Raw genomic sequence first — 24,118 nt, forward strand, 5'->3', positions numbered from 1 at the left:
GGATCTGGCGTTGCCAGGAGCTGTGCTGTAGGTTGCAGACGTGGCTCGGATTCCGTGTTGCTGTGGCTGTGGTGTAGGCCGGCGGCTACAGCTCTGATTAGACCCCTAGCCTGGGAACCTCCATATGCCGCGGGAGCGGCCCAAGAAATGGCAAAAAGACCCCCCCCAAAAAAAATATATATATATCTTCCTAACTATTATATACTTTGCCTTTGGGGCCACCGAATTGCAGTCAACTGCCCCCCTTTCTCCCTCCTAAGAAAGCTGTTTACTGTTTGTCTTTGCTTTCCTGCTTCTTTCTTAGGTATTTAATCTCAGAGGCCTCTATTCCATTCTCGCTACTATGGCATCAGCTTATAGCCCCTTGTTGTAATGAAGTCTATAAACCACAAATGTCTGTAATGTAATCATTGTGTTGTTTCATGTCTGGATTGTTTTGCAACCAAGTTAGATCAAGTAGCCTTAGGCTGGGTGCTGTATTATTGACTAATGTGTATAATATTGAGGTCGCTTCTCTTTAACAAATAATTACTGTTAATGACAGCACATCTTGGTGTACTAACTGTGTGGCCAATAGGCATTTACTATCCTCTTTGAAGTGTTTATTCCAGAGTTCAGATCTCTTTATACTACGTAATTTATTAACTTTTCTCATCACATATGGTTGTCATTCACTATAATAACTTTAAAAGTTTTATCATTTCACTATAATTTCTTTGAGTTTTGCATATTTGATGGTTCCTGTGTTTTTTAACTCTTGAACCTGGTTCTTGTCCAGGAAAACCCTGAGTGATGCTTTGTGATTTTGGAGCCCAAAAGGTGATACCTCTACGGTGTTTTTGCCTGTTAACACCACTGGAAAAAAAGAAACAAACCGCAAATCCCAAACCCTTGTCTAATGAGTCTTTTTTGGTTACTGATAGTAGTTTCTGCTTTCTAATATTGGACTTGGTAACTTGAGCCACGCACAGGGAGTTTCTGTATTCAGTTGAGGGGATATTATTGTGCATTATCAGTAGCCATGTAAACACTGCCACACTGTGCTCTAGAAAGAAAGAAGACTGCCTGTTAATAAACAAACAAGTGCTCTTTGCCTTGTGCCAATAGAAAACATGCAGTATAACGTAACCAGTACTGTGTGCCTGGGAAGTTCAGTTTAAGGATAATTCCGCAAAATAATCTGTCTAAAGCACGTCATGGATCATTGGGAAAGGAGAACCCCCCCCATGGCCTTAGCTTTACAGGGCTCCTATCTCTTCTCTTCTTGTTTTTGTCTTCTCCTGCAACATATGTAAGTTCCGGGCCAGGGATCGAGCCCTTGCCACAGCAGCGACCCGAGTCACTGTGGTGACAGTGCTGGGTCCTTAACCCACTGTGCCACAAGAGAACACCGAGCCTCTCTTCTTAGGCTGCTGGGCACTATTGTTCTTGATCTCAGACCCCAAGTCTTCTGGGGCCCAAAGCTTCACATCCTCAGGGGTTTTCCAGTTGCTCGGGGAAAGTGGTCATCTTTGGAAGTGATGCTCCATTGCCTGGGTGAAGGTGCACTGGAACGAGCCGGGGGATTTCATTATAGGCACAACCGGTGAACAGCGGGCTACCAGTCGGTATTGCTGTTGTACTGGAGCAGGGTTCTAGAGCCGTTCGTCAGGCCTGGCTTTAACCTTTTTAAGTGATAATGAATGTGTGTAAGTGTAGCATGTCGTTGTTTCACCAGGACCTCTGTGCATTCCTGCAGATGTGGGCCTGGTCTGCGAGGCTGTGGGCCCATAGCCAACACCCCCCCACCCTCCACCTGTCAGCATTTCCTGCTTTGGGGCTCAGCTGGGGGAGCTACTCTCCCCTCGTTCTTGGGCAGTTTCCAGGATGTGATTCCAGCCTCTGCACTCCACATCCTCTTTTTTGCTGCCTTCATTCTTCCATTTTCTGCTTTTTTACTTTTTACATAGTTGTCATTTCCTTTCCAAAATCCAGTGAATCTGATGACTACCATAGTTTAATTATAGTTGCTTCCTAGAGTCTATATTGCCTTTTAAAATAGTATAATCATAAGAAATTACGCATTACTCGTAAAGTGCAACTCTACAGTACAGGAAGGTATAAAAGCAAAGATCATTCATCCTCTTTTAAAATTCACACACACGTACCCACAGCCTTTCCGTAAGTGAGATCTGGGTGCCCATGCTGAGTGCCCTTCTTATTTTTCCCTTTCCTCCGTCCTTGCACGGAGACCTCCCCCTCACCCCACATCTTCTCTTGCAAAGGAAGAGTCCTAGTGGTCTGACATGAGTATATTCGTACGTCCGCTCTGTCTCCTCCCCCTGCCACCGCAGTCACCATAGGGATTTTTCTATGTAGGTGTTTCCCTGATCAAAGTGGGATCATTGTTTACGACCCTGAGCTTTATTGTTCAGCAGTACTTCACAGAAATCCCTTCATGTCTCCTGATTTACAACTCAGTTTTTTAATTGCCGAGTGATATTTCATGATGTAGATGTACCATAAATTATTGGACAATTCCTTTCTTACGAGCATTCGCTTTAAAAAAAAATGTAAGCATCACGAACAATGTTGTATTACCTTGCATTTGGTGCTTTGTTTCTGTGAGGTAGAGTCTGCATTTTATTTTTATGGAATTGCTGGGTCAAATATTATATATATTTTTATTAGAATGGATGATGGTAGATTGTTTTCCAAAAAAGGCTAAACTAGTTGCAGTTCTACCACCAATGTAAGAAAATAGGCTTTTCTTCACATCCTCTCTAATAATAGGTGTTAATTTAATTTTCCTAATCTGATGGGTATAAAGTAATATCTCATTATTACCTTTTTAAAAAAAATATATGTATTTTTTGTCTTTTGTCCTTTTAGGGCTGCACCCGAGGCATATGGAAGTTCCCAGGCTAGGGCGCAAATGGGAGCTGTAGCTGCTGGCCTACACCACAGCCACACCAGATCCAAGCCATGTCTTCGACCTACACCACAGCTCATGGCAATGCTGGATCCTTAACCCACTGAGTGAGGCCAGAGGTAGAACCCATGTCTTCATGGATACCAGTCGGGTTTGTTACTGCTGAGCCATGACAGGAACTCCCTTCTGACCATTTTTAAATTCAGATAATCTTTTTATGTTCTTATAGGTCACTGGATTTGCTTTTCTGTGAATTGTCTATTCATATTCTGTGTTCTTTTTTCTAATGTCTTGTATGTCTTTTTCTTTTCAGTAACTCTTTGTAGTTATAGCTATTAACCCACTATCTGCCATTTGCATCTCATATATTTTCTAAAAAAAGTCTGTCATTGTTTTTACATTACATATGGCTTTTTTTTCTGCTCACTGTATCAAAGTTTTATTTTTATTTTCGTGTGTGTGTTTATCTTTTGTTTTATGCCAAGAGGATTTCCTGTTTTGGGTAAAAATACTTCCCCACCTTAGAACACACAGGGTTCAATTACAGAAGCAGAGCAGCTATGAAAGATGTATAAAGTATGTATTATTGGGGATTAGACTGTAATTAATTATGGGAGCAGATTAAACAGTTTATGTGAGGCCGTTGCTTTTGTTTCTGGTGCTGGAACCAGAATTAGCAGGGCATGCAGTCAGTAAGAGAATACAGTACCTATGGAGCAGGGTCACTCTGGAATATGAATTGGACCCCATGAAGACAGTCTCATGTTGGATTCTCACTACATCAAATTAACTGTCGTAACTCTAATGATAGTGGTTTCCTGAGGAGATGATGGCTACACTTATCACAGATTTATACATGCATGAGACCCAGAAGACAGAAGAGCTGAAGGAGAAACTCCTGTCATGTCACCATCTTGGTTGCCGCCCCACGCTAACCGAGGTAGTCACCAGGAAAGCAACAACGTGTGTGACCTGTAGTAGCACCTGGTACCTGCACCAGTCTTCCCAGAAGGAAAACACAGTCGCTTCTTCATTTCTGCCTTTCATATCTCAGGCCAGGAAGTCTCACGTGGTCCAGGCTGACCTGGAACTATGCAAAGAAAAGAATTCTGGGAACTGTAGTTCCAGATCAGCTAAACTGTCACAGTGCAAATCTATCACAGGCTTTCACTTTCCTGGTGTGAGATAAGTGCTCCAACTTAGTAGTTATTCCATTCGGATAGTGAGTTACGTTTGTAGGGTTCATTAAATAAGCCATCTTTTTTTAACCCCCAATGACTCGAAATACTACCTTGTTATATATTAAGTTATACTAGCAGGTATTTGCTTTTGTTTAAATTGAGAAATTGATCTAAACTTGGTTGTGTTTCAGTGTTACCAGATTTTTTTTCTTTTCAGCTTTAGAAATATTTATAAGTAAATGGTTGAAATTTTCCTATATTCACAAACTGTGTACTCAGTTTTATTGAGTCAGAATTACTGACAGTATTAGTTACTGCTTGAGTCTTAGAAAACTCCATGGTTACTCTTTAGAAGAGAAGTCTTAATTCCTCTATACCTGTATAAAAGACAAGGGCATTCTTCTAGTTCTCGCCTAAGAATCGAACAAAAACATCCAAAGGGTGTGTGTATGCCTGTGTGTGTACATGAAATACATGCAGAAGTAGTACCCCCAAAAGAGAAAAGATTGTTTAATTCTGGTTCTAGGAAAGAATTTTCAAATGAAGATATCATATAAACTGACATATTCCAAGTACAAATTCCTTGGCAAAAATTTCGTGGTTGAATACAGAAGATAGTAATTCATTACCTAATTTTGTTTGAGCTTTTAGGTTATAAACCTAAAAGTTATAAAATTTTTTTTTCTCACAGTCCATTTTAATTGTTGAGAGTCAGAAAGCATTTGACCTGGCTGGGTGGAGTCATAGAGGGGATTTAGTGTAGTTTTCAGAGCCTTTCCTTAGCATTCGATAGTAAATCTTCCTTTCAGAGTTTTCGCTGACATCACATCTGCAGGATTTCTATACTCATAAATAGTTTTAAGAATGTTTGTTTTTATTTTTACCCACATCTGCAAAATTTGTGTGGATACCTGCAGTTTATTTATGGACATATAAGTTCTTGAATGCAAGCATTGAATGTAACTCTACACATATTCAAGTGAGAGGTTCCTTCTTTAATCAAGAGAAAATGGCTGTACCAAGACTGGAAAGTTGGAGGGAGGTACCAAAGTTTAAAAAAAACATCTTCCACAAGAAATGAGCTAAATAACAGCTTCCTCGTTGAGACAGTTAGACACTGTTTTATCTTTTCTGGATTCTAGGTCTTTTTGCTTCCATTTTCCCCCAACTGAACACGGTTCTCATGCCTATCAGAATCCTTTCTTTATGTAGACTGAAGTGAAAAGCGCAATGCTTGAAGGCACCCATGTAAGGAAAGACACAGCGAAAGGCTGAATGAGGGGGCTGCCAAGCATCCCAGGGGGAAGAATTTAGTGAGCGAAGGGGAGGAGGAAAGAACAGTTTGATAAAACCTCCCTGATGACAGTAAGGTGAAATAGACACATTTTGTGATACATAGAAAATAGAATACAGATTTTTATGTGTAGAATTCATTTGATCTACTAGGTCCTTCTATTAGAAAAAAAATTCCTCCTAAGCTTCTGTAGACATTTTTACCAGTTTCTTTTTGGGGTGGGGAGGGGACTAATTTGTTGTGATGTAATCTTATTCTTCCTTATCCTATGTAAATACTATTCATTGAAAGGGGTAATAATGGCTTCTCTATCAGTATCATCCTGTATATAGAGGTATTTCTTTGTGGGATACACGTGAGTGATTTCTCCGCCATCACTGGCAGTGCCTGTTCACTGGTCCCTTCATAGTTTTGAGTACCAGTTGTAACCATTGATGAGTATTTTTTGATTTCACAGACAAAGCACGTTGCAGCTTAGAATGTGAAGAGTAAAACTGGTCTCTGCGAAGACCACACCCATGGTTGGCATTTTAACCACACCAGCTAACCAGCCAGTTCTGTATGTAAATATTATTACAGATGCGGGAAGTTGTAAATTCACCAGTAGAAATCCTGTAATACCAATGACATCCTTTAATAGTGATATATACTGGCTAAAACATTTTTTTTCCCACCTGCTTCCTAAAATGTTGTACCTTGTTGAGTTCTTCTTTTTGAAAGCTTAGAAGGCTATGTTTTACTGGTGGTTCTCGTTGCAGACACTTGCTGGGAGGTGTTCGAGGAACCCATACTCACAGTATTTGATGGGTGAGACAAAGTCTCCGTTTTGTCCCTCTCAGCACAGCGGGAAAGCATGTCCCTTTTTTTCCTTGTAAAAAGAGCTACGAAAAGCAACAAGTGTTGATTTCTGGTAGCATCTCCCCTTTTAGGTTTTTCCCTACTTTGGTTAAATCAAAAATTATGTAGAATTCATAAAGTGTTTGGGAAAAAATCTGGATATTTGATCATCTTCATAGTTTGCTGAAGTAGAGAAGTTTATCACCTAGTCTTGATTGTGATGAAGATCTGAAAAGAAATGTGTTTTCTTATTTGGAACATTGAAGAGCTCTTATAATTATGTTGGTTTTTGAGTCTTTCTAAAGAAAAAGTATTTGATGACAGAGAACCAAGAACATGATAGTGTTAAATTGAGGTAGAAAATAAAAGGATTCTGAAATTCGGAGACTTGTTGCTACTGTGAAATGTAACCCTTAAGATGTCATTTTTCATCTTCAATTTTTGTTATTAAGATGTGACATAGATAACGTTTGGAGGTTTTATTAAAATTGTATTGGCAGCCATGCCACATAGTTTTTAACAAAAACAGCAGTTCCACTGAGGTTTCTGACAGCAAAGCCATTAATGAACCTCTTATATATTAAAGTAACACATTAAACCTCATAATAAGATTCTTTTGTAGTAAGTGAGAGAGTTAAATTAGCAGGTTGTCACTATACTGTGCTCCTGCATTTCTGTTTAATATTTGTACCATATAAGGGAATCAAAATTAGTGTTCTAAAAGTTTAAAACTTTAGGTTGCAGAAAAGATGAGTATGTGACTAAGATGGGGAGAAGGGATAAATCTCACCCTGGTGAATGGGACCCGAGCAAGAGCTTGGCCACATACCTTGCAAAGCAGAAATTGTTTCTGCCTTTTCTTGTCTAATTCATGAGAGCAAGTCCTTATCGACACTTGATAAGAAAGTTATAGATACAGAAGCACGGAGAAACTATGTATCCTCTCAGAAAATAGTTTCCGAGTGGAGCTTAATAGCGAAAACTTAAAATTTAACATCTGAAGTTGGAGGCTTTATTTAGTACATTCTGGTAACTAAGTGATTTTTTTGCCTCTTTCCCTCTCATGCCCTTCATGCTGCAAAAGCTCCTGAGCAAAGCTCTGTCATTTGTTTCTTCTCCACTAACCGTTGGTTCCTACCCTTTGCCTGTCCTGCAAATAAATCTTTGTTTTATCCATCTTCCTTAATAGCCCTTTTCTGATAGTTAAATTATAGGTTTTGTTCTTCTCGGAAAAACTAGAAAAATTGCTAAAATACGTTTTTTCTAAACCACCTCTTTGGAGTTCTCATTGTGGTTCAGTGGGTTAAGAATCGAGCGTTGTCTCTGGAGGATGTGGGTTTGATCCCTGGCCTCACTCAGTGGCTTAAGGATCTGGCGTTGCCACACGGAATTTCTGTGAGCCACAGGTGAGGCCGTAAAAAGGAGGAAACAAATAAGATCACCGCTTTGGTGATCATATTGCAGCCCTCGCCAGGAATCTGGTGTGTGGCTGTTCTTGTTGACCATGCTAAATCTGAGCACCTTTCCTGGTTCGAGGGACCCACTGGCATTGGACCCTCCCTTGGCTACACTTCCTGGTATCACCCGTCAGGTTGGTGGCTCTGGCTACGCCTGCCCCCAGCTGTATTGAAGTCCTGCTGGTACTTCTGTGCCAAGCTTGAGGCTCTTTTCTCTACTACATTGTCCATTGCCCTCCCTGTTCTCTGAATATCAGCAGTCTAGGTGGCACCATCCAGTTCACAGGTTTTTGGCATCCTGTCTTTAATGAGTTATTTTTTGAATATTTTAAATTTCATCTCCAAGAAACTAAACTCCATATGGTGGAAATTGGATTGTTTAAGGATAGTAGGTGGTGGTGGTGGCGGTGGTACAGGTCACACTTTAGTACAGGTCACATTTCAGTGCTGTGTGCCCAGAATTGTTCCAAGTGCTTCACACATTCCCTTTCACCTTCAGAGCATGCGTTTGATAGTGTTTCGTCATAATGGTTCCATGACTTGTTTAAGGTCTCACTGGTAGAAAGTGGAGGTTTGAAGCCAACCTGGCTCCAGAGTTCAAGCTCTTGACTACCGTGCAGCACCGAAGGTGAGAGGAATGATGTGTTCGATTGCCAGTGCCGTAAGTTACAATTGTAATCCTGCTTGTTCCTTTACTTACAGCATTTTATTATGAAAATTTTCATACATACATAGAAGCTGGAAAAATGGTACAATGAACAAACCATATATACACACACCCTGATTGACTTTTTGATAAATTCGCTCTATCACATATTTATCTATCCCTGTATCCATCTTACTGTTTTGATGAATTTCAAAAGTCAGTTGCAGGCACTTGTGTATTTCACCTGTAAACTTTGCTGCATGCATGTCATTAACTAGAGTTCAGTGGTAAATGTTATATATTGAAATGTACAAATTCTAAGTGTATTATTTGATAGGTTTATTAAAAGCACATACTTTGCAACCCAGTCCTCTATCAAGGTAGAGAAAACTCTGTGGTTATCTTTGTGTGAAATATTTGGCTGCCTTGTAGTTCAAATACATGAACTGTGTGTGTGTGTCCCGTCTTAAAACCTATCTTTCTGATTGTCCTGTGTTCTCTTATTAGTTTTTTAGTACACTGACCTCATTGGAAGCGGGACCAGCCTCATCTCCTGCCTGGCAGGAGAACACACTCTGAGGTGATGTGGCGAGTGTGGGCATCCTCATTCGCCCTTCCTAAAGCAGTGTGTGTGCAGCTTCTTGATTGGTAACGATTCCTTCGATATGTAGTGTTTCAGATCATTTTCATGAATTAAGTCGACCGCACTCCTGTTAGTTTTCCAATGCAGCATGCTCTCTGCTCAAGTGGCTTTGAGGTTGAGGGGTGCTGCCCTTGAAACCCATCCTTTTTGTTGTTGTTGTTGATAGTCCTCAGATTGGAAAGATTCCTCAGGAGACTCGTCTAAGAGACGAGTGTGGTTTGATAAATATCTTCTCTCTCTGTCAGTCCCTTGGTGAAATCACCCAGCCTTGTGACTTTCAGTACCTCTGTTCATTGACGATTACCTCAAAATTTATATTTCTAGCCTAGATCTTTACCCTGGATTTCTCATCTCTACTTGCATTTCATCTTTAACACGTCAGAAACGGAATCTGAATCTTTCTCACCACCCCTTTTCCCAGTCTGTACCATCTACACTGTTGTTAATCCCAGTCGACATTAGATCTTGGAATTTAGTTTACATGCTAATTAATAATTCAGAGTAAAGAATATAGCCTTTCATAGGTTTTAGCAAATCCCCAGACCCTCATTCTCTTGTCATTTTATTTTATTTTTGTCTTTTTAGGGCTGAACCCATGGCATATGGAGGTCACCAGACTTGGGGTCGAATTGGAGCTCTAGCTGTTGGCCTATGCCACAGCCACAGCTGCAACAACGCTGGCTCCTTAACCCAATGAGCGAGGCCAGGGATCAAACCTGCGTCCTCGCGGATCCTAGTCATATTCGTTTCTGCTGAGCCACGATGGGAACGCCTCTGTCATCATTTTAAACTGAGGACTTACGTGTGTTTTTAAAAATTGACATGAAATATTGGAAGACACAACCTTCATAAAATACAAATAATTATTTTGGGAAGCCAGATGATTTGTATTTTAAACAGAAATATTTATTTAATAATTTTTTAAATAATTTACGGTGATGTATTTGGTGGGGAGGTCAACCAAACTTTAGATAAACCCTTTTTTAGTTTGCCCATTTCTTTACCTTCTGTCTGTAATTCATCTCATGTCTAATTCTAATGAGCACAAATTGGGTGTCTTGATGATATCTCTTACACACTGTAATGTCTTGACGCTTGAGGAATGCTGCATCAAAAGGAAGACAATTCCTGACCACCTGCTGTTAGGTTTGCAGGTAGAGTATAGTTCCACCACAATGAGGAAGGGGGTGCTAGTTGTCGGCAGTCGATGGCAAGTGTCAGGGCTGTTTTGGACTGGGCTCTGGGTGGTGGATTCCCTTTCTTTGTCCCTGCCATTTCAAGGAAGGCCAGGAAGGTCAGTCACAGAGAAGGCAGCATTGTCAGGGTCACTTCTGAACCGGTTCTTAGTGTCTGCCTCGTATGGCAGTCCTAGCTTGGAGTGCTTGTTTTTTTCTCTGTTTGGAGCAAAAACTATGATAGGACATGCTTTCAAGTCAGGTCAGTGCTTTTGTGGCCAGTTCCATGGAATCCTGACAAAACTGGTACGAAATTTTAGAGCACAGATGCCGGAAGTGAGGATTACTGCCCCTTGTTAGCCTGAGAATTCTGGATTCTGAAACGTTGACAGACATGTCCTCTGTAGCCATGTCCTTTATGCCTGGGGTGGACCCCCCCAACCAGAAAAATAGCTGTAATATTGAAGATGTAACGAGTGTTCAGGATTTTATTTACTCAGAGAGCTGGAGTAGGCGATAGTTATTAAAAGCAAAAAGGGCACTATCCTTAAATGACTGGCGCTGCTTATCATTTGAAAGTAAAAGCATGCGTTCCCACTGTGGTGCAGCGGGATTGGCAGCATCTTGGGAACCCTGGGACACAGATTTGAACCCTGGCCTGGCACAGTGGGTTAGGGATCTGTTGTTGCTACAGCTGTGGCTGAGGCTTCAACTGCAACTTGGGTCTGATCCCAGAGAACTTCCATGTGCCATAGGGTAGCCAGAAAAGGGAAAAAAAAATAAAAATAAAAAAAATAAAAGCAAAGGCAGTAAACCTTTGGAGTTCCCGTCGTGGCTCAGTGGTTAACAAATCCAACTAGGAACCATGAGGTTGTGGGCTCGATCCCTGCCCTTGCTCAGTGGGTTAAGGATCCGGCGTTGCCGTGAGCCGTGGTGTAGGTTGCAGACGCAGCTCGGATCCCGCATTGCTGTGGCTCTGGCATAGGCTGGTGGCTACAGCTCCGATTAGACCCCTAGCCTGGGAACCTTCCTGGGAGCAGCCCAAGGAAATGGCAAAAAGATCAGGAAAAAAAAAGGGTAGTACAACTTTTTTTTTTTTTTTTTTTTTTAAAGGGCTGCACCTGTGGCATAGGGAAGTTCCCAGGCTATCGGTCGAATTGGAGCTACAGCTGCCAGTCTACACCACAGCAACTTGGGACCTGAGCTACATTAGCGACCTGCACCACAGTTTACAGCAATGCTGGATCCCCTTCTGAGCAAGGCCAGGGATTGAACCTGCATCCTCCTGGATACTGGTCAGATTTGTTTCCACTGCTCCACAGTGGGAACTCCCAGTAAACATTAATTGATGCTAAAAAAAAGAAAAAAAAAAAGTGCAAAATTTTTAGGAGTTTCCGTCATGGCACAGTGAAAATGAATCCAATTAGGAATCATGAGGTTGCGGGTTTGATCCCTGGCCTCGCTCAGTGGGTTAAGGATCTGGCGTTGCTGTGGCTGTGGTGTAGGCCAGCACCTTGTAGCTCTGATTAGACCCCAGCGTGGGAACCTTCATATGCCAAGGGCGCGGCCCTAAAAAGCAAAAAACAAACCAAAAAAACATTATTTAATGCTTGACTCTATACAAAGGGAGGGGTAGACTGAGAAGACAACTCAGATGAATACTTGTATTTCTAATGGTATTTGTTAAATTATATGGATTGGTTTGCAGCTGATTGGCACTTGGTTTTAAACCAAGTATTAAACATAGTATTTAAACATAGTATTTTTCAAACTATGGCTATTTCTCAAAAAGGGTCTGCTTAGCAATGGATATGTTAGAACTGAATAGTTGCCCTCAATAAGGCAGTTTATTCTTGGGAATTTTGGGAACCTTGAGGACAGGCAGGAATGTGAAAAGGCTTGTCTCTGCTGGTAGCAGAGGAAAGCCTCAGGTCAGGAGATGTGGGAAAGTGCAGGAAAGTTGTGGGTGAAGGAATAGAGAAAGTAATTGGCCTCACTGGAAGAACTGATCCTGACCTTGGAAAAACAGTGCCAGGAAGAAATCTGGGCCCTCACATCTCCAGGTCCTGAAGTGACCAAATGTGTGTCTTCATTCAGACCAGCTAACTCCGCACAAGCTTTTATTTAATGGAGAGTTTGGTAAGAGGGACATTCGCCATCCACCAGTCATGAAACATTCCCTCTTGAACTGACGGGTTGTCTTTGTCTTAAAATTCTCGTATCTGGAGTTCCCTGGTGGCCTAGCAGTTAAGGATCCAGTGTTGTCACTTGTGGTGCAAGTTTGATCCCTGGCCCACGAACTTCTGAATGCTGTGGGCGTGGCCAAAAATAAAAGAAAATTTTCATACCTCCCTTGCTCAAATCTCTCATTGATTCTGGCCAATCTGCCTAGGAACCAAATTTGTCGCAACTGGATGGGCTGCTTCCTAAATTAAATGTGGTGGACTTGACGTACATTTTTGCCTATGCAAAAAACCCATAGTGATCCTTGATTCTCAGTCATGTATTTCGACTTAAAATAAAATTGTCAGGAGCTGAGCTATCAATGAGATTATTTCAAATTCCTTTTGAAAAATAGGGTCTTTTATGGTAATGGATAGTATGTGTTGTCCTGTACAGTTTTATTGAACAGAGAAAGACATTATTTGATTTTTAAGTGACTGTCTTACCCAGAAGGAATTTGGAAATTGGAGATTCTAAATCTTGTGAAATTTAGTCTTGATTCCTAAAGCTAAACCAGAGTAATGTCATGTTTAATGTTAGAGTACATTTGTATAAAGCAGATGACTTGACTATGAGATAATATGGTCAGTTTTATATCAATATTAGATCTAAAATGTGAATCCAGGCTGTTGGCTTATTAAAAGCTCTCACTAATTATCAGTATTCATCTTTATACTACTCATTAATTTAGCAAGGGAAGGAATACTAAAAGTAGAGAGAGTTTCAGGAGTTCCTGTCGTGGTGCAGTGGAAACGAATCTGACTAGGAACCATGAGGTTGCGGGTTCAATCCCTGGCCTTGCTCAGTGAGTTAAGGATCCAGTGTTCCTGTGAGCTGCGGTGTAGGTTGCAGACGTGGTGCAGAACAGGCCTTGCAGACTCGGCTCGGATCTGGTGTTGCTGTGGCTGTGGTGTAGGCTGGTAGCTGTAGCTGTGATTAGATGCCTAGGCTGGGAACCTCCCCATGCAAAGGGTGTGGCTCCAAAAAGACAAAAGACAAAAAAAAAAAAAGAGTAGAGAGTTTCAGGGGGCAACTCATGGGACTAACATGTCTTTAATGTGATTCTCTTCTCTGCCAGATGGAACTGTCACATCTAGTTCTCCGCATGTTGTTATTGAAAACAGCAAACATTTGTTAAATGTTTACTGTGTCCCAGTGTGTTCTCAGGACCTTACGTGTCTTAAGTTCCTTTTTTGTTATTATTGCTATTAATTCCATGTTAGGGGTGAGAGATCTAGGGCACAGTGAGCTCAGTGGACCTGTCAAGGGTCGTGGGCCCACGTATGGAGCAGTTCTCTCAATATGGATCTTTATATGTTTCTGTTGCAGGTTTTGCAGATGAGGTTACAGAATGAGACTGTATTTATTTATTTATTTTGGCCTTGCCTGGGACATTCGGGAAGTTCTCAGGCCAGGGCTTCAACCCCTGCCAGAGCAGCACCTGAGCCACTTCAGTGGCAATGCCGGATCCTTCATCTTCTCTGCCACAAGGGCGGATCCTTCATCTTCTCTGCCACAAGGGAACTCCCAGAATGAGTTTTAAATTTTAAAGAGATAGTTAAATTTCTTACAACTATTCAGACCAGTGAATGCTTTATCTTTTTTTTTTTGTTTTGTTTTGTTTTGTCTTTTGTTGTTGTTGTTGTTGTTGCTATTTCTTGGGCCGCTCCCGCGGCATATGGAGGTTCCCAGGCTAGGGGTTGAATCGGAGCTGGAGCCACCGGCCTATGCCAGAGCCACAGCAACGCGGGATCCGAGCCGCGTCTGCAACCTACACCACAGCTCACGGCAACGCCGGATCGTTAACCCACTGAGCAAGGGCAGGGACCGAACCCGCAACCTCATGGTTCCTGGTCGGATTCGTTAACCACTGCGCCACGACGGGAACTCCCGCTTTATCTTTTTAAATGTGTTCCCTCTTTGGAAATTAGTTATCATCTTATAGATTCTTACCCAAGGAGAACATTTATGATTATCGTCTGCATAACTTGAGGATGATGCGTGAGATGTGCTTCTCTTCATTCATGATGTGGTGGAAGATTTTTAAATTTTAAATTGTACTCCTAGCCTAGAAAATTTGTAATGTAATGGGCTAGGAATTTACTGGGTGTCCCTTATGTGATGGAACACTGTCATTTGGGTCTGAGGGATCTGATAAGGAGGAAACATTAACTGTTCTTTCATGCAGACGCATGTTCACCCTTCTTGACTGTAGGCTTCAGTTCTGGGTCACCACAAAGGATAGCTCACCACAAAGCAAGCGTGATGCTCGTGTAGGCTCCTCTCCCATAGTTTTTCTAAGAATCGACATGAAACCGTGTCTGCCTCTTCCTATAAAACCTTCTTGGAGATGCTGTCTGATAGGTTTCCTTATTATTTCTACAACTGATTCAATTTTAGAAATAATTCGCAGACCTTTTCATTTGTGTCACCCCCCCCCAAAAAAACAAGTGTGCTCTCCTTTTTTTTTTTTTTTGTCTTTTTGCCTTTTCTAGGGCGCATTCGCGGCATGTGGAGGTTCCCAGGCTAGGGGTCCAGTCGGAGCTGCAGCCACCGGCCTACACCAGAGCCACAGCAATACGGGATCCAAGCTGCATCTGGGACCCACACCACAGCTCACGGCAATGCCAGGTCCTTAACCCACCAAGCAAGGCCAGGGATTGAACCCGCAACCTCATGGTTCCTAGTCGGACTTGTCAACCATTACACCACAACCGGAACTCCAAGTGTGCTCTCCTTTATCAGCGGAAAGCTCTTGATTTTGTTCTTTGCCTTATTCACCAGGAAAATCAAGGCCAAATTGGTGTATTCTAGAAGTAACTGCTTTATTGATTTATTAGGGCTTTCTTCTGAGTGACCCAAAATGGTTTAGGATCTGGTGAAATTTCTAGACTCACACAGTATTTGAAATAGAACTTCAAGAGATTCTTGGATTTTATGAACTGTATCCTGGACCCTTAGAGTTAAGAACCCCTGCTTTTGATCTTTTTACATATGAATGTATTTCGCTAAGTTTCCTTGACTTTATAGAAGTAGGCAGTATATAAATGATAAATACATTGTTTTCAGAGGTTTTTAGGTGCTGAGCAATTGTTCTCTATGTATTTGTCTTGTAGGCCATGGGAAATGTTTTTATCACAAGAGAAGCTTTTTTTGGTTTTCATTAAGATGAAACACAAATGGCTGTAAAGGTTTTGTCTGATGATTTTCCAGAGAAAGCAACCTGGAAATGGTGTGTTTGTGTTGGGGTGGGGGGTGGGGGCAGTATTTTTGGTAGAAATATCAGGGCCCAAAGATGGAGTTCTGTGCACAATCGTGAATGGATGGATAGTCAGTAAAGATAGGGTATTTTTACATCTCTTGACTGTGGTTCTTTGGTAAAGTTTCTTCGTGAAAGTTGTTAAAAAGTTTTGGGGATTGTCTCTGAGGCTACAGTTGTTAAATCTGGTTCCCAAATAAGAGAAGGGCCTTCTTCTCCTGTTGGGAGGCCTTAGAGCCATTGGCCGTTGCTTTCAGTGTTGTTCACAGGGGCTCCTTCATGTTGCCTTTCTAGCCAGGAGGCCCTGAGCTAGAGGAGCTAGCTTTACTCTTGGGCCTCATGTTTAAAGAGATGCTATATTTCAGTATGTGGCCTTTGCAGAGTAAGATGTTTCATTTGAACTTGCCTTTGGAGATTTCTTCTTCTTCTTCTTTTTTTTTTTTTTTTTGCTTTTTAAGGCCACACCCACAGCATATGGAAGTTCCCAGGCTAAGGGTCAAATCAGAGCTGTAGCTGCTGGCCTACGCCACAGCCACAGCAACACGGGATCCAAGTCGCATCTGCAACCTACACCATAGCTCACAGCAACGCTGGATCTTTAACCCTCTGAGCAAGGCCATGGATTGAACCTGCGTCCTCATGGATGCTAGTTAAATTCGTTAACCGCTGAAGCACGATGGGAACTCCAGTTTCTTGTTTTTTAATGTCCCTTTCACATAGGGCTTCAGGGAGGCTCAAACATCTGTCCCTTAAGAGTGTTCCCAAAACATTGGCTAGCGAGGAGGAGCTCATGCTAAGGGGCTGTGTTGGGAATAGCTGTGATTTTCACCTCTTTCCCCTCTCTTTGTAGAAGACAATTTGTAGTACATTTTGTCTCTCTAAGGGAGACTTGAGTACCCAGCTGGTTAGATATATTTAAAGAAAGAAAAAAAATCTCTTTAAACAGACCTTGAAGAATTCTATTATAAATCTGAGTGGGAACCTGAGAATGCTGTGGCATACAGGCAAAACTAATTAAAATAACTGATAAAGAAATCAGATGTAGCCTTACATGGGATTTTTCAAGATTAAAATGTTACAATAATTATGCTCATAAGCTCTGCTTTTAACTCCATACGGGATAGGAACCCATTCCTTTGTGTAACCTGAGACCTGGGCCCTCTAGTGCATACTGGATGAGTCTGACAGTAAAATTTTGTTCTGTGTTTCCTGGGTCTGCTCTAGTTACTGCTGAGGTTCCTTAGCCTGTTTGATTCCTCTATCCCTGGCTGTTGGGATAGCCTTGTTTCTTCCTGCCTGTCTGGTTCTGCTGCCCTGCTCCTGGCCTGGAGAAGCAGTAAGGCCATCCTGGCAAGTATGTTGACCTGTGGCAGCCAACTCTCAAGGCCAGGGAAGTTTCTGCCCCCAGAGCTACCCAGGCAAAACATCCTGTCCTGGGGATGTTAATCCAGGCCAAGCAAGGGACGCTAGGTACTTACCTGAGCTGGTGTCTGGGTTAGAGTGGGTCACGGAGGGATGGATCCTAGAGATCTCGGTATGGGCAGCACCTGTGGCCCTCCCTTCCAGGAGTGGTGTGCAGGGTACTGGTAGGATCTATCCCAACGGACCCCTGAGATAGAGGCCAGGTAGCTGTTCGCTGGGTATAGGCAGTTGAGTACTTTTCCAAGCTCCCCAGGTTACGCCGGCAGGCTGCTGTTGGGGAGGGTGGGGGGTGGCCGCCAGCCGTAGGTCCTGAGAGCCCCACAGATAGCTGCTTGTCTTCTTGCTAAGGCTCGTGACAGAGCAGCTTCTTACTGCATGACTGCAGTTCACTGGCAGGGTGGCTTTGTAGCCAGCCCCCCCCCCGCCCTCTTGCCTTCCTGGTCTGGTTTGGCCTGTCTCTGGAGGAGGACAGGTGATGGTTAGCGGCCCTTCCTCAACTGGCACACTCGGCGCTGTAGCATCGTGGAGTACATGGTACAGAACAGCTGTTCCTGAATGAATTTTCAATTTCACATGTCAAAATTGATAGGTTACCAAGGAAAAGCTTAAAAAAAAGACATTCACTTTTCACAGTATACACAATTTTAATAACAAAACTTTGCTGTACACTGCACTTTGTTACACCCTCCCACCCCCGTATAATAGTATTTTCTTCCCACCCTCCCAACCCACTTGCCCACCTCCCACTCCCCACCCCCCCAAAAAATGGCTCTTAAGGTGATTGAACACAATGTGTTTGGACTGTACTTTGAGTTTCCATTTTCGGTGTTGATAGGAAGGTTCATTAAACATTCCATAGAGCAGGCTTTTAAAAAATTGCCAAGGAAGAATATGGTTAATTGAAGGAGTAGCAAACATTGCCATATGTTTGCATGTATGAAAGCTTAAACAGTCCTTTACTATTTGATTTTGGCTTTAAAAATTATTCAAGTACTACGAGTTTGCCCTAGGTTAGTAACAGAAATATTTAATTATCTATGGGTGGCCTTATCACTTTTATCTTTTGTCCTTTTCTGGTTGAGGCATTTTAACCAGTTAGATATGAAAAGCATATCCGAAAACAGACTTTAGAGACAGATCTGTCACTGTATTGCTTTATTAGAAAAATGATCATGTAAGTCATGTTCTAAAAATAATACTTCAAAATTTCGTACTGATATGCACACTTTAGAGAGAACAGGGCATTTAAAGCATCCTCCCCCCGCCCCCCATAGCTGTGTAGGAAGTATGCCTTGAGAAAATGATATGCCTGCTTTGAGTTTTAGCATTAAGACCTAGTGCTACATAGGGCTCATTGTTACTGGAAAGGTGGAGTCTTAACTCTTGGTGACTAGCATTAGATTAAGCAGATGGATTTTAATAATTAGTGCAGTTGGGAAGTTCAGTCAGTTCCATTCATTGCATTGGTACAGAAATTAACTTAGTCACATTAAGAAATTACATGTGTTAGTGCAGATTTTTGGCTTAAAAAATTAGTAACTTGGCTGTTCGATGTTGGCAGTGGGTATTCTCTGAGTTGTGTGTGGATTTGCAAATGTTTCGGCCCACTCTCATTTCAGATAGGTGATTGAAATCCCTGGCAAGCCACGGAAATGAATATAAATGATTCCAGACTAGCTCTTGGTTACTAAGTGGGTACCGTAGCATAGCCTTCTTTAGCTTCCTTTTTCCAGAGAGATTTAATTATTTTTCTGGCTCTTAAATAGTCATTTTCCTCAAACCTTGAAAATGTAAAAAGGGGGGGGGGTTGTTGAAGAGGATAAAATGACACCAAATCCCAAAAGGCCTGACATTATATTACCAGCATCTGCAGTGTAGTTGTGATGCTCTTCCCCGGAGCCAGTTGATAAAGGGAGCACACATGACTAACAGCTCCGTCTTCAAACCTGTACTGACACCAGAACACAAACAGATCAAAATTAAAGGAATCCTGCCTTCTCTAGGCAATTGAAAGGGGAAGTTTGCTCTTTAAAAGAAAAAGGAAAATGCCATTTGGCACTGTTACGTGCTTTTCTCAGAGAGCACTACCCAAAAAATGAAGGGCCAAAACAATCTGTTATTTTTCAACTGGAAAGTATGCCTTGGTGGCCTTGGCTGTGCTGTTCCCCTGAAGTACTAAGTGGCTTGCTTTTCCCATGAATTTTTTTTACAGATATTAAGAATGTTGCCAGTTGATGGTCCCTTTTACTAACTGTAATCTTTAGGATTAATGTGCAAATTCCTGGCCAATATTTCTCACCTTTCTGCTCACAGTTTCAATTAATTTGGGGTTGTGGTTGAAATGATGGAAACTGCTTCTCTGCTATCCTTCAGGGCTAGTGGAATCTTGTGTGTCTAAGACACAGTTGGATTGTGACAAAGCTGTTCTCTGACAAATGGCCATGGTTACCCTGATAAATGGGTTGGTGAGTTTGAGCTTGTGGAGCTCTCATTTGGAATGGGGGCTTCTGATCCAGCTGTTCCGTAAGAAAGCTGTGAGCTGTGCTCTGTGCTGTAAAATCAGCTTCTGTCCTGCCCAGGCAGGCCCGGGGTCTGCTTGAACAGAGATGAGATGTTCACTGCTCGGGATCAGCTGAGATGGGCTGAGACTTTGCCAGACTAACCTACCCACCTTAGAAAAATGTAAAGAGCACATTTTTATCATGGTTTTTGATCTCGTCTGCTTTTCGCTGAGACACATTTCCTTCGAAATCTAAGTGGACATCTCTATCTTAGTATTAAATCTCACGGGTTATACTGTAATCTTAACATGTTTCCAGTTCAGTCCTAGGAAGCCTTGAATGAAGCATGTTATGGTATGTAAAAGATAACTTTTTTTTTTATGGTAGAGGTTTTCTCTAAGAATCTATGCCTTTTTCCTCATCAGCAAATGTCAGTTGTAAAAATGCTCATTCTTCTAAAAATCAAGTCAGTAGTATAATTTCACGGTTTTGGCTCTTACATACATGGAACTGTGGGAAAATGATGAATTCTGGATGAATTGGTAACTTGCATCTAAATCCTTGATATGTAATAGTTTCTCCGGAGAAAACATAATTGAAGAAACCAAGTACTTGTGGCACTTTTCTCCCTAAAAAGCGTGGCATCACCGTCATTTGTAATGACTGAATGTCTCGTGTCAATGCTGGAGACCCTCCCCACTCTCCCCCCTCCGCTGCAGGTCCCAGGGCCCTTCCTTGTTTGATGCAGATCAAGTACAGTTACCCGTTTGCCTCCTCGTGGCTGCCTTTTAACTTTGATGTAACCCGTTTCAGCGAGAGGCAGGGTTCAGAACGCTGCCTTTCCCTTTCATCCCCGAGCTGCCCGCGCCGTCCTCGCGTGGCCACCGTGTGGCTGCGCAGGCATGTGGAGGGTCCTGCCGTCCCTCCGCCTAGAAGGACCTGCTCTTACAGTGTGAACAGCCGAAAAAGGCCGTAATTGAGCATACGATGTGTAGAGAGTGGTTTTAAAATACATTCTAACGAGAATCAGTGTTATGCCTGTTGCTAGCCAGTTATTTTTAATTTGGCTCCTTGAGACTTGCGGGTTAGGAAGAGGCAGGAGAAAGAGGTATAAACCCCTGTGTCAAGGCATCTTTGATCATGATAGTTGAGGGAGGTAAGGAGAGAAGGGAGAGAGAGAGAGAGAGCCGGACAGAGTCGGGGGGAGAGGGAGAGAGAGACAGGGAGATTGCGTTTGTGTGTGTGCTTTCAAACTAGAGGGAGCAGCTGGTCACAGGATCGTTAAATTGACTCAGTTTCTATCTTTTCTCTCCAAAATGATTTCTAAATCTTTTCTTCACATATAAATGTAAATATAAGATTTAGTAAAGTAATTAGTAAATTGGTAATTTAATGCTAGTTTAAATTGTCTAAATGCCACAAAAAGCAACATGTCCATTATAAGTAAACTAGAGATGTATGATAGGAAGTCAGTGTAATTATTTAGCATTGATTTCTTTGTAATGAGACCTTTGCACAATCACTTGGATTCAATGTTTACATGTATTAAAGAGTCACTCAGCTTATTAGAATTACATAAAAGGGTTCTGGCTTCATGGTGTGGGCTTTGATTAATATCTACTAACCCAGGCAAAAATTCTGAAAGGAGAGTATTTAATATTGACCAGTCTTCAGCATACAGGAAATTCTACTCCCCACACTGGCAGTAAATTGTAGGTTTGAATAAATCATACAAGGGAACTTTGCTAAGTCTTTTTAAGCAGCAAGCCAGTTGTAGTTCTTGGGGTGGAGAGTAATGCTCAAACAAGTATTGGTCCATATCTCTTTCAGCTCAGTAGCTTCTTTCCAAATGGTTTTCAGTAGAAAAGAATAGCATGTGGAGACCTTAGTGTAAATGTTTACACACAACAGTATATAATTACATACATGAAATGCCTTATTTTGAAGTAAGCGTTTTTAGACTTTGCGACAAGAGTGCAAATTAATGTGAGCATTGCTTCATTTAACACTTAGAATGTGGTTTCATTTAAGAAAAATTAAAAATACTTCAACACGTCAAAAACTTAAGTCTCCACTTGGTTTGAGAAAATTAGGCTTAATGTCACCATTGGTAAAAATTAGATATGTATTTAGCCCCTACTATGTAAAATAGGTTACTTATCTGATGTAATTTGGGAGGACGGGTAGATATTATACTTCACATTCTTTGTATGGCAGCTGTTGACACTTGCACTGTCCGTAACCATTAATGATGATGAAGGGTCCTTCATGGGTGGGTTCATATTCACTGTATGGTCCTTGGTCTGACATGTTTGACATGTGAAGTCGTGTTTGGGATCGGAGCTGCCTGTGGTTCTGAATCATTGAACACTGCCTAATTCTTCTTAAAGTGGGAGGGCAGCACTTCCTGGAGATGAACACTATAAAAATAATAAAAAAGAAAGAAAACAATAAAGCCATTGTTCCTGTAATTACCCGCTGAGTGAAGATAGCATTGTCTGGTTCGGGAAAGTGTTCTTCAGTAGTAACTGCTATGCCTGCAGTAGTTGGGATCTCTTTGTCTCCCACATGGTAACTGGATGAGCTTATTCGTTTTGTATATTCAGTGGTTGGATCTTTATAAGTGGTAGCCATGGCAGTGACGGTGGTTGATAAATTCCAGCAGAGCTGAAAGCCATGCACTGCGTCTAGTATATCCTCTCCTTGGGTGTGGTCAGGGCTGTGACAGAGGATGGAGTGCTCCCACCGACCTTGGAAACTGCCCAGCCAGGAGGCCAAAGCACATATTCGAGGGCTGCATTCCCACAGATTGCCAGAGAGGCCGACGGTGGTCAGGGATGTCAGGGAGTTGAAGAGCTTGGCATCGAGGCTGTTTAACTTGTTGTTATCCATGAGCAGTATTTTAAGATTAGGCATCGTTTCAAACACTGTCGAGTCGATGGCTTTTATTCCATTTCCGGTCAGGTCTAGCTTTTCTAAAGTGCCCCAGGTCCACTCCATCCCACAGGTCAGGTTGCTAATTTTGTTCCACTGTAAGAAGAGAGTGTGCAGACTGCTGAGCCGTAGGAAATGAGCAAAATTAATCTTGGTCAGCTGGTTGTGCTCTAGGTGAAGCTCTCTCAATTTGATTAATCCCGCAAATCCATTGCGAGCCAAACTTCGCAAACGGTTCGTGCTCAAATCCAGAAACTCCAGACTACGACAGTCCCAGAACAGGCGCACTGGGATAGTCCGCAGGGAGTTGGACCGTAAATGCAAGGTCTGCAGCTTGCGGAGGCCGTAGAAGAGCTCCGGGTGCAGAGATGACAGCTGATTAAAAGACAGGTCCAAATTGTGCAGGTTAATCAGTTGGGTAAAAGTTGTGTTTGGCAAATAAAATATTTTGTTGGAACTTAAGATTAATTCCTTAAGTTTATAGAGTCCTTGAAAAGCATCTTCTTTCACTGTTGATATTTGATTGTGGTCTAAGTGGAGCCAGGTGAGTTGACTGAAGCTGGCAAATTGATCCCTTTCGAGCTCTGTGATGTGATTGTGCCTCAGGGACAGGCCCAGAGAGCCCTTGTCTGTGGTGTTTGGCACTGAGTGGAAGCCCTGAGAGTCGCAGTAGAAGAGCAGCTTCTCACAGCGGCATTTGGGTGGACACGCCATACCCAGGGCAGGCAACATTTTTAAAACCATACTCATTGCATATATTGCTGCCAGCATAGGGGCCCCTAATGGCCACTTGAAATGTAAGCCTGCAGAATACAATTTAAGGAAAACAAGAAGACAGGATATTTTTCAGCAGAACGTATGGGCTATTAACACAACAGCAATAGCAACAGACCATGATGGCAAAAGATTTCACCACATATAACCTATTTTTCCTTCGCTCCAGAAGAACTAACCTTGTTCGTTTGACTAGAACAAAACTTAAACCATTTAGAAGGAAGATAAAACGTGTCCTGTCATCAGCAATATATGCTTCTACCTAAACCTCAAAATCCAAAAATGTGGCCGTGATTTCCCTCAGAATGTGAATTCAGTGGCTTATTTTAGAAGCCTGATCCCTTGCTGACTGTACGAGACACATAAATACACGGACTTACCCATTCTTCTGAGCACATTGGAGGCTGCATTCAGTCGCGGTTGTCAGACTCAACGCAGTGAGTCTGTAAAAGGCTCTAACATGCAGGAGCCTTTGACCAGTTTCCTGTGTGCTGTGTCCCAGGCTTTCCGAGTGAAATTGAAGCCGCCAGCCTGAGTTGTTTTTTCCTTAGGAGATTCCTCTCGAGAGCATTGGTTTCATTTTCGGCGACCACTCTGATCCCTCAGTCAGTTTTGAATGTAAGGTATTAATCTCGTCCTCCTCGGACTGCTCAGCTGGTCCATCAAAGCTTCAGGCTGTCCTTTCCGCAGCCCTTAGTTCTCCCGGTCTTAACTTGTTGATGGCAGATGGGCGGCTTGTTGCAGAGAAGAGCTCCTGGAGCAGCATGAGTGCATTTACTGAAAAGCTTTTCCGAGAAACGGCACAAGAATGGATTTGCTTATGTGCTGCGACCACACAGAACTGTATATAGGCTGACGTCA

General features: G+C 42.2%; 2 protein-coding genes across 6 annotated transcripts in view; one reads left to right on the forward strand and one right to left on the reverse strand.

Moving 5' to 3' along the window:
* CTNNA1 (catenin alpha 1) overlaps positions 1-24,118 on the forward strand; it is a 187,718-nt gene that overhangs the window by 103,275 nt on the left and 60,325 nt on the right. The window lies entirely within an intron of this gene.
* LRRTM2 (leucine rich repeat transmembrane neuronal 2) lies at positions 18,189-23,777 on the reverse strand. Its single transcript, XM_005661706.4, has 2 exons — positions 23,638-23,777; positions 18,189-23,286 (listed from the first exon to the last, which is right to left on the reverse strand). The coding sequence occupies exons 1-2, from the start codon at positions 23,639-23,641 to the stop codon at positions 21,740-21,742; spliced, it is 1,551 nt and encodes a 516-aa protein (XP_005661763.2). The 5' UTR covers positions 23,642-23,777; the 3' UTR covers positions 18,189-21,739.

The sequence above is a fragment of the Sus scrofa genome, chromosome 2 (assembly GCF_054392235.1).
Source record: "Sus scrofa isolate SSC_HxYL_T2T_F1_AM1 chromosome 2, Sscrofa_HxYL_maternal_Yorkshire_Landrace_v2.0, whole genome shotgun sequence".
Taxonomy (NCBI): Eukaryota; Metazoa; Chordata; class Mammalia; order Artiodactyla; family Suidae; genus Sus; species Sus scrofa.